The sequence below is a fragment of the Condylura cristata genome, unplaced genomic scaffold (genome assembly GCF_000260355.1).
Source record: "Condylura cristata isolate star-nosed mole 26May11 unplaced genomic scaffold, ConCri1.0 scaffold00009, whole genome shotgun sequence".
NCBI lineage: Eukaryota > Metazoa > Chordata > Mammalia > Eulipotyphla > Talpidae > Condylura > Condylura cristata.
Window position 1 is genome coordinate 43,493,325 of NW_004567110.1, and position 16,582 is coordinate 43,509,906.

A 16,582-nucleotide genomic window follows, 5' to 3' on the forward strand; every position below is an offset into this window, starting at 1 on the left:
GTCTCTTTTCTCCAAATTAGGAATGAGAATCCTTCCAGGTCCGTAAAAACAGAAAGGAGCCCCGCTGGAAGTTCCATGTGGCCCCAAAGGGGAGAAAGTGGGCTGGAAAAGACATCCAAAAGGAAAAATCTATAAACCATACATTTGTGGCTGGAAAACAAAACAAAACTGAAAAAATCGCACGTGTCCGGATATCGTCATCTGGTTTCCACACAGAAAGAAACGGTGGCAGGTCAGAATCCCAGCGGCGTTTCCCAAGCAATCGGAGAAAGAGGGTTCGGACAGCGCCATTGACCACGCACCAGTCCGCCCTAAACACCCCCACCCCCCGTGCGCGCCGGCCAATCCCCTTGTGCCATCCCCTTCCCATCGGAAGCCCCGCCCCCCAAACCCGGGATGCTAGGGCCCCGCGGCGTGACGCGAGCACGGCAACTCCGCCCCCTGCGTCTCTGGCCTGCCGGCCTTGGGGGGATGGTTCCATCATGGCGTCAATGCAGGTGAGAGGAGTTTGCAGCATCTGGGCGGGTGAGGGAGCCACAGGGAGGATGCGAGTGTACAATCGGGGGAGGTGACTGGGACTCTGGGGCACTCGGGCGGTTCAGGAGAGGCCCTGGTGACCGGTCCTTCCCCAGCTTCAGGGACTTAGGAGGGGTGAGAGGCGGCGAGAAGGGCGCGGGGGGGTGGGGGTGGTCCTTGGTCGGTCGAAGCGGACACCAGACGGCGGGGAAGTTGGGGGATAAAGAAGGCTGACGGCAGGAGAGGGAAGGGCGAAGTTTTGGTGTTGGCTCCGCGGCCGAGGTTCGGGAACACCGTCCGCGCGCAGACGGCCGCCGCCGGCCTGCCCTCCCGCCCCAGGGATGCCTTTTCCTTTGGGTCCCGGGCCGGGCGGAAACAGCTGCTCACCGTTGTCGCCGGGGCTGGGGCGGCGCTGAGAGGGGCTGAGCGTGGGGGAACTGAAAAGGAGTCCGGGAGAAGGCGGGTGCAGCTAAGACGCTTCGCGGTCTCTGCTTCGGCCTCCCACGCCTGGCCCCAGCCTGCTTGGCCCCTCGGCTCGCACCCTTTTTTGACTCTTAATCCTTTGCCCTGTGGGTGCTTTCCTCTGTCAGCCTCCGCACTCTGAACGAACGTTCGTCCAGCAGCTCCAGTTTCACTCTTCTCCAAGCTGCCCTAAGTCCATCAACAGCATTTACCATCACATCTGCAGTCTCTGCGAGAGCTGGGTCACCAGCCCCCTTATACCTCCCGGGATAGCTCGTTCTCAAATGTTTTTTCCTCCGGTGCCCCACCCTTGCGGTCGCGGAAAGGCTCCTGAAGCCTTTTGCCCTTCTCGAGAGACTGAGTGGAACCTTAGTTTGGTAGGAGGCATTTGTTAATCCTGTCTCATCTACCTGACTTGGCAATGCGTAGTTTCTTGGTTTTTCAACTTAATATACTCCTTTTTCTCCAAACCCGGTGAGTTTGATTTTTCCAGGCAAAGATGGCAACCACAATTGCAGTTTTGTAGAGACTGCATTATCTAGCCTGCATTTAATTTACAAATGAAGACACACCACAGAAAAATGGGAAGAGAAGGTAGAACTTTAGTTTTGCAGTCAACGAGCCCTGTTTAGTGTTTTTAACATCTCCTTAATAAAGGGACCACGTTTTTCGTAGGATTTTGTGCTTTTGTTTCTAAGAAAATATACTAATCTTTCACCCCTACCCCTTTATTCCCCCTGCCCCCAGCAAGAACTGTGTTTTTCTGTCATCTCTTGTTTTGCATTCATTCTCTTTGGCACACTTACTTGCTTCACATTTACTTCTGTGTTAGTTTTCTCCTTTGAATCTGCTTTTCCATACAATATTTTCTTGACCTTTTCTTTCTAGACTTCTTGCAGTATAGAAAAAGTATATGTGTGTTTGTGTGTGTATACCATTGCTAGTTATAGTGTCATAAAATGGTGCAGGAAAAAAACAAGAACAATTTCAGGAAATGTATTTTACACTAGTCTCCCCAGAGACATTAGAGAAGTTTCCTCCTTTGAGGCCAAAAAAGGAACTGTGGGATACTAGTTGAACAGTAGATGGACAGTACAACAGATTAAGATTATTTGTACCAAGGTTAAAAGTACTTAACCTTAGTTAAGTTACTTAACCTTAAGGTTAAAACCAAAAATTAAGATTAAAATCCAAAACACTTGTGATTATATTTAGAAAGAGACATATAGGCATAGCTAATTAGATAGTTAGCTGTCAAGTGTCTGGAAACTGCAGATTTCAATTTTTAAGAGAAGAAACTGAGTTGGTACAGAACTAAGTGTTTGGTAGTTTGAATTTTACATGGCAGCTCAAGCAATGGAAAAAAAAAAACTTGTCAATGCAGTACCGTTTTTGTGTCCCAAGTACTTCTGACTTACCACCTGAAATTCTTTTGTCTTCTGATTAAAGGAATGGAAAACAAACGTGTTTCCCATTTTAACCAAATAAAATTAGGTCTTTTATTTTTGTTTTTAAAATAGGGTACAGATATTTTTGGTGGTATACTGAAAAATATATCAATAAATTGGTAAATCAGGTTTCTTGAAAACCCCAACACTACAGTTGTAGTGTATCTGTATCTTTGGTGAGCAGAGTTCTTTCCTGACCATTGTATTAGCAAAGTTTAAACACTTTTAAAAACCACTGGTTTAAAATAACACTACAACCAATTTATGAAATTTGTTCATTCACATCAATGTCTGAGTCCTTTGTGTCTGTCAGGCACTCATCTGGATACTGTGAACAAAAGCAGACAGTATTTCTTACCTTGTGGACATAACAATTTAGTTGGGGAAGGATATATAGAACCAAAATATTTTAAGTTTAAAAGGTGATTGTGCTATGAAGACGAAGCTTGGAAGGAGATTAGGAAATAGATATTTTCTTAAACAAGAATCATGCTTTGACAGTGTACTTCAGAAGCTTTTAAAACATTCATCTTACCCACACCAGGATATTGCTGCTACTGAAGAGGTTTCTTAAGATGTATGGAGGCCTGTAGTTTAAAATGTGTATTATACAAAAGTATTATAGTACTTGATTACTTGAATTAAAAAGAAATGTGCCTTTTAGAATGCGTTTAATATCATCAGATGAGGATAGACTTTTTTTTATTATTATTTACTTATTTATGCATACAAGAACTGAAGTACAGGCCAGAGGTGGGGAAGGTGAGAGAATTCACCAAATACAGTGGAGAGCAGAACAGGCAGATTGATTGAAATACACTGCTGAGGGAGCAGAGGGCAAGCAACACTGGAGAGGTCTGCTGGCTGGTATCTAACTCATGCAGCAGTGGCTTAGGATAGCTTCATAGTGCTGAGCTTTAACTGCCTGAATCATTAGGGAAGGCCCTAAGGATAGACTTTTTTTTTTCTTTTTAAAGATTTATTTACTTATGCATACAGAACTGGGGTGCAAGCCAGAGGTGCAGGGGTGGTGAGAGTCAGAGTGGTGAGCAGAGGTAGAGTGGGGAGCAGAACAGGCTGATCTACCGAAGTACACTGCTGAGGGGAGAAGTGGGCGGGCCAGGAGAGGTCTGCCCTGCCTGTGCCATGTGGGTCACCTCCGGGGCCAGGGATCAACTCATGCTGAAGTGCTGCACTTTAACCCGTTGCACCATCAGGGAGGGCCAAGGATAGACTTTTGATTTCTTCTTGCACAGAAGAACTGGTGTGTAGGTCAGAGGCTTGTATGGGATGGAGGGGTAAGAGGATTCACCAGACAGAACAGGGGAGTCTACTGCAATACACTGCTAAGGGGGTTGGCCGGTGAGGTAGACCCAGGATCAAACTTAGGCTATAGCCCAGGCTGAATGAGTTGATAGTGCTGAGACTTACCCAGAGGCCACCAGAGAAGCCTGGCAATTTCTTATTGGATAGAGTGTATATTTTAAGTTCGGGTTGTAACTAGCTTACACTGTCAGCGTCTTCCAACCTTTTTTTCAGTCATGGCATACATAGAAAATAATTTTTCTATTGCATACTAAGGTAGGTAAAGTTGTTGGAGTCTGAAAGCTTATAACAAATAGCTTCCAGTAAAACATTGGGGGTGGAGATCAGTATTCTGGCACACTTGAAATGTTGGGGAAGTTCTGCTCTGAAATAGTGCTAAAGTTATTCAACATACACTTAGGATTGGTTGTAGCTTTCAAATGTATGTGAGCCCTTCTTTCCTATTTCTTTTCTTCTCCCTGTTTCTTCTTAGAACTAAGGAACAAATCACCAAGTAAATTCATGGCTGGACTGTTTTTAAGAAACCATTCTTAAAAGAATGGTGGGCTCCTAGCAGTATTTAAACTTGGCAAGAGTAAAAATACAGATTTGCATTTCATTTTGATAATTCTATAAATCATATCAAATAGAAGGTTGTACAAACTTTTAGGTTTTACATTTTTACTTTATTATTTTACAAACTTTGTTCAAACTGCAGACACATGGTGAATTTTTATGTGATTTGAAATTTGTCTTAAAGGACTAGCAGTGGTCCTCCCTGCTGGTGCAGAGGGTTGGGATGCAGCACTGCAAGCTGACCACAGCCGCTTCAGTGAGAGTTTGATCCCCGACTCTGGGGGTGATCCACATAGTGAGGCAGACCTCTCCTGACCCACCTGCTGCTCCCCTCAGCAGTGTACTTTGTCGATCTGCCTATTCTGCTCCCCACTCTGTCTCTGGTGAAGCTTTTAACCACCCCTGCACCTCTGGCCTCTACCCCAGTTCTGTATGCATAAATAAATAAATCTTTAAAAAAAAAAAAAGGTACTAGCATTGGCCCTCTCTGGTGACACAACATGTTAAAGCACAGCACTATGAAGCTGTCCACAGCTACTGCAGCATGAGTTCGATCCCCGGACCTGGGGGTGATCTGCATGGCATGGCAGACCTCTCCTGACCTTCCCACTGCTCCCCTCAGCAGTATGTTTCAGTACATCTGCCTGTTTCCCCACTTTTGTCTCTGGTGAATGCTCTTACTCCCCTCACCTCTGGCTTGTACCCCAATTCTTGTATGCATAAATAAATAAACCTTTAAAAAAAAAAGTACTAGCTGTATTGGGGCATGTATTTTCAGTTACACCCTAAGATTTATTTTTGTGTTGTGTCTCATTTTTACTTTGTAATTTTTTTCTTGCTGACTCACTTCATATTATGAATTTCATATTATGAAATATTTAGCTAATTTAACCTCATATTTTCTGCTTTTCAAAATTGTTTCATTCAGATTTCTCTTAAATGTTGAAAATGTTTATGTGTACCTGTTATATTTTTCTAATTAGGCCATCTATATTTATTAATGGTAGATGTGGATTCCCTTTACATTGTCTTAAAAACATTAGCGTGTAAAGGTTGATGCTTGCCAACTCTAAAAACAGGGATACTTAATTGAGAGGTATGGTTAATTGAATTACTATAGTAGATTTTCTGTGTTTTTCTCTTAGGTTTGATTCCACTAAATGGAAGGAGATTAAGGTTTACTAACGGAAAATGGATTATGGGTGTGTGGGTGTGTGCCTATTTTCAGATAATTTCGAACCGAACCATTCATAGCTCTGCATTTTTTTTTAAATATTTATTTATTTGTGCATACAGAACTGGGGTACAGGCCAGAGTCTCAGGGGTGGTGAGAGGCTTCACCAGAGACAGAGTGGGGAACAGAACAGGCAGATCGACGAAGTACACTGCTGAGGGGAGCAGCGGGCGGGCTCCATGTGGAGCCTCCGGGACAGGCAGGTATCGAACTCATGCGGAAGTGACTTTAGCTTCTCAGTGCTGTGCTTTAACCCACTGCGCCACCAGGGAGGGCCCTATAGCTCTGCATTTTTTAAAAAAATTTTTATGTATACAAAACTGGGGTACAGGCTAGAAGTGCAAGGCGGGAGTAGAGGGAGGGAGGGTGGTGAGCTGATTTACCAGAGACAGATTGACCAAATACACTGCTGAGAGGAGCAGTGGGCAGGTCTGGAGAGGTCTGCCATGCCATGTGGGTCACCTCCCTGGCAGACTGAACTTGTGCTGCAGTGATTGGGAATAGCGTCCTAATGCTGTGATTTAACCCATTGTGCCACCAGGGAGGGCCCTCTGCATTGTTTTTTACTCAAGTAATTTATTGTAGTGATTGAGGTGGAACATGACTCTTAACCAATACTATTGTAGTCATGTTGCCTTTGCAACTTCTGTGTGGCTCTCTTGATGTCATTAAGAAGTGTTATAGCATAATCAAAAGTTAGAAAATTATTTCTTATCTTACATCTTGAATCTTACTGAGCAGTGGAAATTTGGGAGATTATAACTGGAATTACAGTTTTTGAGAAGATTATTTGAATTCTTTCACTAGGAAGAGGTTGTTAAGAGTTGTGGAAATAAGTGCCAAAAGAGTTAACAGCTAGAATAGAATTGAAGGTGTTCTCTGCAAAGGATTACTAGGAGTAGAGTTTGCTACATGTGAACAAGTGTAAAGCTAAGGTAATCATCTCTTTTTATTAAACGTTTTTATTTTCTTACATTGTTTATTTTTGTACAGTATTTGATGTCTCTTTGATGTTCATGTGTATTCCCCATAAATTTCCCACCACCTCATCAGCTGTGAACTGCCACACTGCCCTGCCCTATTTTGCCCATCTCCTTTCCCCTCCTGCTCTATGCCTCATGTATAGTTTGCCTGCAAGTTTTGTCTATTTTTCTTGATAGCATAATCATAGTTTAATTCTCAAAGTGGTCATTGTGGTACTTTTCTTTTTGTTGTTAATTACTATTTTATGAGATCCTTTCTATTTTGACCTAAGAGTGTTTGTTTCATTTAACTTTTCAGGTGTCTTCCAACTTACTGGGCATTAGATTTGCATGAGAATAGGAAAAATGATTCTCTCTGCCCTTTAGATGTGCACATAGTGACTACAGTAAATTTCCGTCCCTTGACACTTCAAAAAGCTTTCCCAAATTACAAATTCTGCATCTGTTTAATTATATTTTAGAGAATTCTATTAAGTGATTCTTTAATAGGGAGGTTGATTACCTGTAAAAGAATAATAAAAAGTTCATATTTATATTGTGTACATTCCAAGGAAAGTTAACTTGTTTTCTTAATGTAGATGTATGTTTGTCATACTTTAATGTTTCTCAAAGTATTTTCCCAATATTTTCTCTCTCAATTCGTATTCCAACTTTGTAAAATGGAAAGTCATATCATCCTGTCTCATTTAATAAGAGACACTTTTGGTAAGTAATCACTTGTTTGGAAAGTTAGCTTACCATAAATTATATAGCAACTGCAATTAGAAACCAAACTCTTCAGTCTTGATGCTTGAAGTTGTAGATAATGAACATTATCTATCTATTAACAAGTTTGGCATTGTAGAGAAACCACTGGGATAATTATTTAGCTTTTCACTTGAGTTAATCACTTAACTATTATTGTAACTCCTACCTAAGAAAACAAGAAGAAAGTAGTCCTGATACTTTAAAATACAAAGTTACTTCATGAATCAAGTTTATCCTTTTAAAAAAATTCTTTTTAAGCTTAATGTATCAAATTTTATAAAGAGGTTTTTATGCATATATTGGTATACTGAGTAAAGTTATAGTGGCAGATATTTATTGTACCACTAATTCTTTTACTTAAGGAGTTTAAAAAGTTGAGATGATTTGACATCTTCCTGAAAATACCCCAGTGATTAGTATTTATCTAAATTTAGTGTTTGTTAGATGAATTTCAGTACACCTTTCTGTCATTGCTATCTACTTCATTATTAATAGTGTCTTCAGATACCTCTTCGTGTTTTTCAGGTGTTTTTAAAACTTTTTTCAATTATTAACCTTTATTTCTGAATTCAGTTTTTGGATTACCAGCACATGATTTGTACTACTTTAATTCATTTGCTTTTGTAAAACTTCCTTAGCAAAAAAAGCACAAGGGAGCCCTCCCTGGTGGCACAACCGGTTAGAGCACAGCACTGCAAGTTAGCTGCAGCTGCTTGGGTGTGAGTTCAATAACCACCCCAGACGTGATCCACACTCTGAGGCAGACCACTCCTGTCTTGCCTGCTGCTCCCCTCAGCAGTGTACTTCGTCAGTCAGCCTGTTCTGCTTCCTACTCTGTCCCTCTCACCGCCTTTACACCTCTGGCTTGTACCTCAGTTCTGTATGCTTAAATAAATAAATCTTTGTTTGTTTTTTAAAGCACAGGGTCTGGAATTAGAAGGCTTGGATTTGGGTTCTGTTTTGCTACATATAATAACTATGTTACATGAAAATCAGTCTGTAGTGTAGTGTTAAGATAAGAAGAGATTAACAGAGTTAAGCATGTATAAAATTACTTTTTTATTTACCCTTCCACTGTCTTTTCTTTGTGTCCTGTTACCCTTGTTGGTATCTGCCAACTTCATTCTTTCATTTGTTTAACTAGAAAGAAATCTATTCTCATTCAACCTTCAATTAGCAAATTCAGGTAGCTCTGTCTTCAAAACGTATCCAGAATTCTATTGTTTATTTTTTCTTCTGAATTACTCTTTGATATAAATCATTATCATCCTGGATTATATAGCAGCTTCATTACTGGTTTCCTTACTTTTGCCTTTCTTTATTCCCTAATTTATCTTTTATCAGCTATTATTTAAATCCTTTGAAAGCAACAGTCAGTGTCAGTGGCATTCCATTCAAATCCCTGCTGTGACTTCCTTGCCTTAGAATATAATCCAAAGATTTTTCAGGCCTTTGACCTTGTTTCCTTGCTTAGATTCCCCTTCTGCACATATCTGCATGGCTTGCTTTTTTCTCTCAGATTTTTGTTTCAGAAATACTTTCTCAGAGAAGCCTTTTTAATTCATGTAAGGTATATTACCGAAGAGCAGAATTGCTGGGTCATTTGGTAACTTTAACTTTCTAAAGAAATATCAGACTTTTCCATAATAGCTGTGCCTGTTTACATTCATACCAGCAGAATATACATGGGTTACAGTTTCTACACATTCTGGTCAATAACTGTTACTGTCATTTAAAAAAAAAGATTATTATAGCCATCCTAGTGGGTCTGAGTGATAGTTCATGGTTTTGATTTGCATTTCCCTATGATTAATAATGTTTAACATTGTTTTCTTGTGTTTATTGGTATATTTCTTAGAGAAAGGGCTATTTGATACTTTGTTCATTTAATAAATAATTTGTCTTTTTTACTTTGAATTGTGAGATCTCTTTAATGTGTTAATTGTCATCAAGAGAAACTGTATCTTAGCCCTAATATTTAATGTCTGCTAATTCAGAAGCTCAGTGACATACTTCCTATAAAAGTCGATGTAAAGAAATTCTTTACATTCCAGAAAGTTAACTTTGCAACTCTGAAGTTACTGGCCTTCCTCAATTCTTCAAAATCTCTCATGGAATTTGTATTTCTGTAGAATTCTCTATATGCCTTCTTTTTTTGGTTTTGCTACAGCAAGCTTAATGAAAGCTGCAATCCAAAGAGATAGAACAAATGTTACAACAATATGAAATTGCAGCTGCTTGACAGAAGTTCACATATCTGAGGTTTTGTCAAAGCACTGGAAGCTATAGTAGTTACTTTCAACAATTTCCTTACAGACTGAGGAGAAACCAAGAAATCTTTATTCTAATATAAATCCCTCTTATAGATACATGACTTGTAAATATTTTCTCCTATTCTCTTAGCTATGTTTGTGCATCCTTGATGGATTCCTTTGAAGCCCCCTCCAATTTTTAATTTTGTCATTTGTGCTTTTGGTGTTGTAGCTAAGAAGTTACTACCTACTCCACAATCTTAAATTCACACTTGATTACACCTCTTTTCTCTTGCAGTTCTGTAGGTCCATAGTCTGTCAGGTTTCATAATAATCTGATAATTTCTAGTTATTTCTCTAAGCTGTTAACTGTTTTTAAAATGAAAATTTATATTGCAGCCCTACTACTAGAAATCCTAATAAATTATTACTGAGAATTTTTTTTTTAAGATTTATTATTTATTCGTAAGGAACTGGGGTACAGGCCAGAGATGCGGAGGGTGAGAGGATTCACCAGAGACAGAGTGGGGAGCAGAACAGGCAGATCGACAAAGTACACTGCTGAGGGGAGCAGCGGGCGGGTCAGGAGAGGTCTGCCATGCCAGGTGGTCACCTCCGGGGCAGGCGGGGATCGAACTCATGTGGAAGTGGCTTTAACTTCTCAGTGCTGTGCTTTAACCCACTGCACCACCAGGGAGGGCCTATGTGTAACTCTTAAATCAGTATACATGGCAAGAAAAATTTGAGTCAAGTCATGGGATGTATATATTCCCAGCTAAGGTCAAATAAAGTATTGTTCTCATTTCCTAGTCTATTTAGCACCACTTATTTTTTTTTGGCAGTTCTGTGCTTTTGGTGATTTTATTGTTTGAAATGACCTCCAAGTGGAACTGATACGAAGTCTAGTATTCTTAATTTTTAAGAAGACTGTAAGAACCTTACTTAGAAAATGTCTAGGACCTTCCTTTTAGGTGTTTCTGTTAGCCCTGGTTTCAGTGTTAACAAATTGATAATATTTATTAAGGAGTGTTTTAATAGAAACACAAAAACTCAGGATATTGTTGATCAGTTAAATGAGAGGATTGCAGGAATCTTAACTTTGTATTTTCCCTGGGAATAGCATTTCAGTATTTGATGATTCAGCATTTGCTGTTACTTAATAGAAAATTACTGTGAATCTCCAGAATTATGAGTACACCTTTGACATGTAATTGAAGCAGAGTTAAATGGGGTAAAATACAATGTTGTTGTGTTCAGTTTCCTTGTTTCCCTTTCCATTTTCCTATATAGATTGTTACCTTTTCTCAGTTTTTTTTTTTTTTTGAGTTACCAACACAATTTAAGATAATGTTTTTCAACTTGGTGTTATATTTAAACCATGTGGGAAGCTTAAAAAAGAAAAAGCAGCTAACTATTCCAGAGATTGATTTAATTGGTCTGGTATGTATCCTGGGTTTAGGAACTTTCTCAGTTCCTCAGTAATTCTAATGTGCAACCTACATTGAAATGTCTCATCTTCACTACAGTGGAATTTGGGTGTGCAAATTCTGTAAATTGTTTTTTAAAGAATGCTGTACTGTATCTCCTTGAATTAGGAGACTAGATATTGCAGAGTCGATTGATAACTATAGAAAAAACTTTTAAGAGTCAAATTGAGACTAAGAAAGTGTATCTAGACACGTCTTCCAAATTTTGTATCTTTGGAGGGGAATATGAATAAGTACAGTCCAAGAGTTTTTTGGGGGGTGTTGGAAACAATTTTAGGGACCCTCTGTTAAAATATGAATCTCCCTAGGAATGGTAATATTGTTTTCAGAGTTTTAGTACTTTATGGGGACCATTGTTGTTGCTAGCTCTTACACTGCTCGTTCTAAGAGCAATGCTGAACTTTGTATTAGTCCATTTAAATTCCTGACCATCAGGTTGTTTATTATTCTGGATCTCCTGTCTGTCTCCTCTGACCTTAGGTTAAAGTAGACATAAACATTATTGTGTATGTATAGATTCTGTCACTGAGCAACTCAGTCATTTCTGTTAAACTACTTTGGTTTCTAATAAGTTTGTTCCTTCATCTTGTCTTTTCCTAGGAATAATAATATTTTTGTGAAAAGCTTATTTAAGTTACTTAGTTAGCCCTTCCACTCTGTACTGTCATTCCAAATACAGATTTTACTCCAAATCCTCTAGTTCTTTATAACATTGTACCTGACATCCTGAATCCACTAAACTTAGCTTTCTCATAGCTATCCACTTTTTCTTATTTTCTGTCCACTCACAGAATATGTTACCTCTTTCATATGTTTTTCAGCTACTGAAAAAGGTTCTTTGTCTTTATTGGATTTTTAGCTCACTGAGGGCACTGCACTACTATGGTAAGAACTAAGATGTTTTCTGAATGAAATGTAGAACAGAAACTCATGTAAATGCCTTTTTCAAAGTGGGTCAGTAATGATTAGAAAACATTGCTTTCTTGCTCTATCGCTGATTTCTTTGATGCTAATCTATTGGTTCAACTCTGTCCTGGCCCAGAGAAACTAAAGAATTTGAATAGGAGAACAGTTTGTTCTATTTTTTAAAAATGTATTTATTTATGCATAATAGAGCTGGTGTATAGGCCAGAGGTTTGGGGATGTAAGGAGATTCACCAGAGACAGAGTGGGGAGCAGAACAGGCAGACCTACTGAAATACACTGCTGAATGGAGCGGAGGATGAGACAGGTGGGTTAGCTCACTGGCTTCCTGATCAGGGATTAAACTCATGCTTCAGTGGCTGCTGATAGCTTCATAGTGCTGAGACTTAATCCCTGCACCACAGGGAGGCCCTGTCTGTAGTATTTTTAGGTCAGAATACATTTTATGTTAATTATATCTTTCTTTAAGCCAGATTGATACTTGCTTGGTAATTCTTTAGCTTTGGAGATTTATGCTTCGATGAACATCTTATGTATTTCTGATAATAGATGTTTTTTCTTGATCTTCCAGTTAATAATATTTTCCTTGACAGCAAATAAATCTCAGTTCTTGCTTCATCGATACTAAGATTATGTGATTACTTTTTACCTAAACCCAAATGTGATATGACCTATGATAGCATTCATTCCTGAAATTGTATTCTTGTGCCAAATGTTTTATTCTTAGGGTGTGTCTGGGTGTGATTTGAGTGTAGATCCACATGTGTGTACTTGTGAGAGAGAGATGAGGTGGTCTGGAAAGGACAAAACATCTCAGTGTTTGTGAAATGCAAATTGGGCTGCTGGTAAGCATTTTTTTTTTTTAAGATTTATTTATTTATGCATACAAGAACTGGGGTGTAGGCCAGAAGTGCAGAAGTTGGTGAGAGGATTCACCAAAGATAGGGGAGCAGAACCAGCAGATCTACTGAAATACACTGCTGAGAGGAACAGTGGGAGAGACAGGAAAGAGGTCTGCTGTACCATATGGGCCAGCTCCCTAATTGAGAACTGAACTCATACCTTGGTGGCTGGTGATAACTTGATAGTGCTGAGACTTTATTCCCTGCACCATCAGTTCACTTTGGATTATTCAGTCTGTAAGGGAGAAATCGGTCCTTTTAGAATTATACCACCAAAAAGGAAAAGAAAAGAAAAACAAACAAAACCCCCACACCCTATGAAAAACTTCCTACAAGGATAAAGAAATCTGGCACAATCTTTGAAACCTTTGATTTTCAGAAGTTTGTGATGACAGTGATAAAATACCAGAAAAAGCAGAGAAAATTACTGATGATTGAAAGGATTACCCATAATCCTAAATAGCAAAAATAATAACAGGTACTGCTTCTGTAGCTTTTTTTTTTTTAAGCAGCTTTTCTGAAATTGGCTCCTGACTGAAAGTAACTCTGCTTAAAATACACTTAATATTTTTGTCTTATTTTAGATCCTCATAAATGGCAGAAGTTAAGTTACTAGATTTTTAAAAGTTCAGCAGCTCAGAATTTTTGTAACTGAAAAATTTGAAAGGTATTCATTTCTTAGACAGGGAGTATGGGATGTCAAATTAATTTTTTTTAAAGATTTATTTATTTATTCATACAGAACTAGAGTACAGGCCAGAGATGTGGAGGGTGAGAGGATTCACCAGAGACAGAGTGGGGAGCAGAACAGGCAGATGGACGAAGTACACTGCTGAAGGGAGCAGCGGGCGGATCAGGAGAGGTCTGCCACGCCATGTGGTCACCTCCGGAGCAGGCGGGGATCGAACTCATGCAGAAGTGGCTTAGGCTTCTTAGTGCTGTGCTTTAACCCGCTGCGCCACCAGGGAAGGCCCATGTCAAATTAATTTTTATAAGTCAGTTTATACTTTGAACATTTCTTACTTTCTTGTTAGAATGAAACATAAAATCTGTTTTATGTTCTCTTTAAGTTTATATTTTAAGTAGACTAAGTTTTGGGTTAGTCACCAAAAAAACAGGTGTTTTTTTTTAATTAAAATCTTAATGACTTTGTTTAAAAAGTCATTAAAATGTATAGTAGAAAGATACACATAAAGTGGCCTAAACTGTCTTACCATTAAATAGCTATTTGGGCTCGTCAAAGTAATTTAGAATCTATAAAGGTTTCATTCTCACTGATGATAGTCTTTTTTTGTAAATAATGCTTAGAAATGCATTGGAATATATGCTTCCACTGCTATCTCAGTGTAGATAATCCCTATTTGAGATGATTTCTTAGGTTATTTTTTGGGACTGGGAAAACTATTGTCAGTAATTTACACGGAAGAATTTTTGTGCATTCCCAAACCCAGTAATGGAAATCAATCTTGCTTTGGGGATATCAACAAAGAAGAGGGACCAACAAGCAAATCTGAAAATGTGTAACAGAAATAGGAAGAGAACCAAGTGTGATGTAACATAATTAAAAAGGGAAAGCTTTTTGCATGAAAGATAATTAGTATGTCTCTGGTGCACACCCCCAATGGATTTGATAAGCAAGTGGCATTGAACCATGAAAAATTTGACAGGATTAAAGTTTAAGTGAATTTATTAGGGTAAGTAGTAGCAGTGGGTGTTGACTGAATTCAGAATTGGATAGTGAAAGGAAAAGAAAGAATGGGTGGATTATTAATAAATGATAATTTGTTTTTAAACTGGAAGAGACCCAGTTGACAAAAGGGAATGGAAAAGAGTGAAGTTATTAGAAACCAAATTGATAATTATGAAAACAAGTCCTTGGGTGACTTGATAAGACTTCAAGAAAGTCCAGAGAGGGATGCCAGCAAAATCTTCCTTTGGGATTTAATTTAAGGGCCACAGATTGATATAGGGAGGTGTGACTTCTATTTTTCTTTTTTAGTTATTGCCTACAAAAAAAGCATGTTGGCAGTTTGCATTCTTTGCATAGTTAGCATTTTTGCTTAGAAAGAGACTTCATGAATTAATTTTGGAGAACCTTTAGGTCAAATTTTATAATGCTGGTTTGTTATTTAAAAAAAATATTTCCCCAAAACAACTGAAGCTGGTAAATATTTTCATTTGCTTTCTGGAAAGTGGTTAGGGTAAGGTAAATTCATGGTTTTAGGATAGTTATTTTTTATTTCCTACCTTATTTTAACATATAAGTTGGAACTTTACACTTTTCAAAATACTGTTTTATCTGCTGACCCATCTCATCCTATCCTATTAATAGCAATCTAATGTAGATACTGAATTATAAAAAGATTAAGGTACATTAAGGTTCATTGTTTATTCAAAGTGGCATATATTAAATACTGCTGAAAGCAGGTATTATACTTTCTAATGTATCCCGTATAGCACTTAATCTGTACACTCTGGACAATGTCCATGGTTGTAAATTCTGAAGAATAATGGAGCTGGGTATATTTATCCTGTGTTTAGGAATCTGGTACTTTAAAGGAAGAAGGGAGACTAATGACAGACAAGAAGGGATTATTTAATCCTTACTCTGATAAAGATGAGACTACTGGATAGAGAGGACATATTGCTCTGATAAACCTACAACTAGAGGAAAAGCGCCCAAATGACATTCTTCTAGGTCATAAAAAGGGAAGCGGTGATTGCTTCTCCAAGAACATGAAGATCTCTTCAATCATGGAAGGAAAAGGACTTCGGTATGAACACCTCAGTTTGTAGGAATTTAGCTGCTCTTGGCATAAAGTATTTTGCACATCAGATGGGGCATCCTGAGATCAATTTGAAGGATATTGGTGTGCTCTGACTTGGGCACCCTTAGCATCAGTGTTGACAAATATATTTAGAAATATTTTGATAACAGGTTGTGAATTATAGGGCAAGTAATTAAAATTTGAAAATTAGAAATTAAAGAGATATGAAAGATGTAAGGGGCTTATAAAAGAAGAAATGAGCATTTAGAGAGATTTAGTGTAGAATTTCATATTGTACCATCTGAAGATATTTTGTTGTTGAAAAATGCAAATTATTGTTGATTTTCTTTTCTAGAAACGACTGCAGAAAGAACTGTTGGCTCTGCAAAATGACCCACCTCCTGGAATGACTTTAAATGAAAAGAGTGTTCAAAATTCAATTACACAGTATGTATTTAAATTTTAAAGTATTCATTTTTTAATTATCAACATGAATAATATATATTCATTTTTAAAACACATTTTCATATTTCATCCCATTCTCTTGTACCATGACATAAATACAATGAACATTTCTTCTGCAATTCTATGCATTTATGTGCAGTCAGTTTTGTTTGCTATCATACCTATGATTCATAATTTGTAAACTTTATTTTCAAATTATATCTGTGGTTAGTAAGATTTTTTTAAAGTTTCCTGATGATGAGACAGCATTTAAAAACTTTGAGCTGCTTTTGTTTTATAAAATCTTCATCTGTAATAGAGCATTTTGTTATGAGGTGATCATGTTTTTCAAATACACATTTATTTTTTAGATTTTATTTATTTATGCATACAGAACTGGGGTACAAGCCAGAGATGCAGGGGTGGTGAGAGGGTTCATCAGAGACAGAGCAGGGAGCAGAACAGGCAGATTGACAAAGTACATTGCTGAGGGGAGCAGCAGGCGTGCCAGGAGAGGTCTGCCACACTATGTGG

At 38.3% G+C, this 16,582-nt stretch overlaps 1 protein-coding gene across 2 annotated transcripts in view; it reads left to right on the plus strand.

Annotated features, from left to right (window-relative positions):
• The first annotated feature begins 403 nt into the window (after window positions 1-403).
• Window positions 404-16,582, plus strand: part of UBE2W (ubiquitin-conjugating enzyme E2W (putative)) — a 45,060-nt gene continuing 28,881 nt past the window's right edge. For both annotated transcript variants that reach the window (XM_012723071.1, XM_004679794.2), the window contains exons 1-2: window positions 404-497; window positions 15,960-16,051. In XM_012723071.1, coding sequence (XP_012578525.1) covers window positions 483-497; window positions 15,960-16,051 — 107 coding nt within the window. In that variant the 5' untranslated portion in view covers window positions 404-482. The remainder of the gene's footprint in view (window positions 498-15,959; window positions 16,052-16,582) is intronic.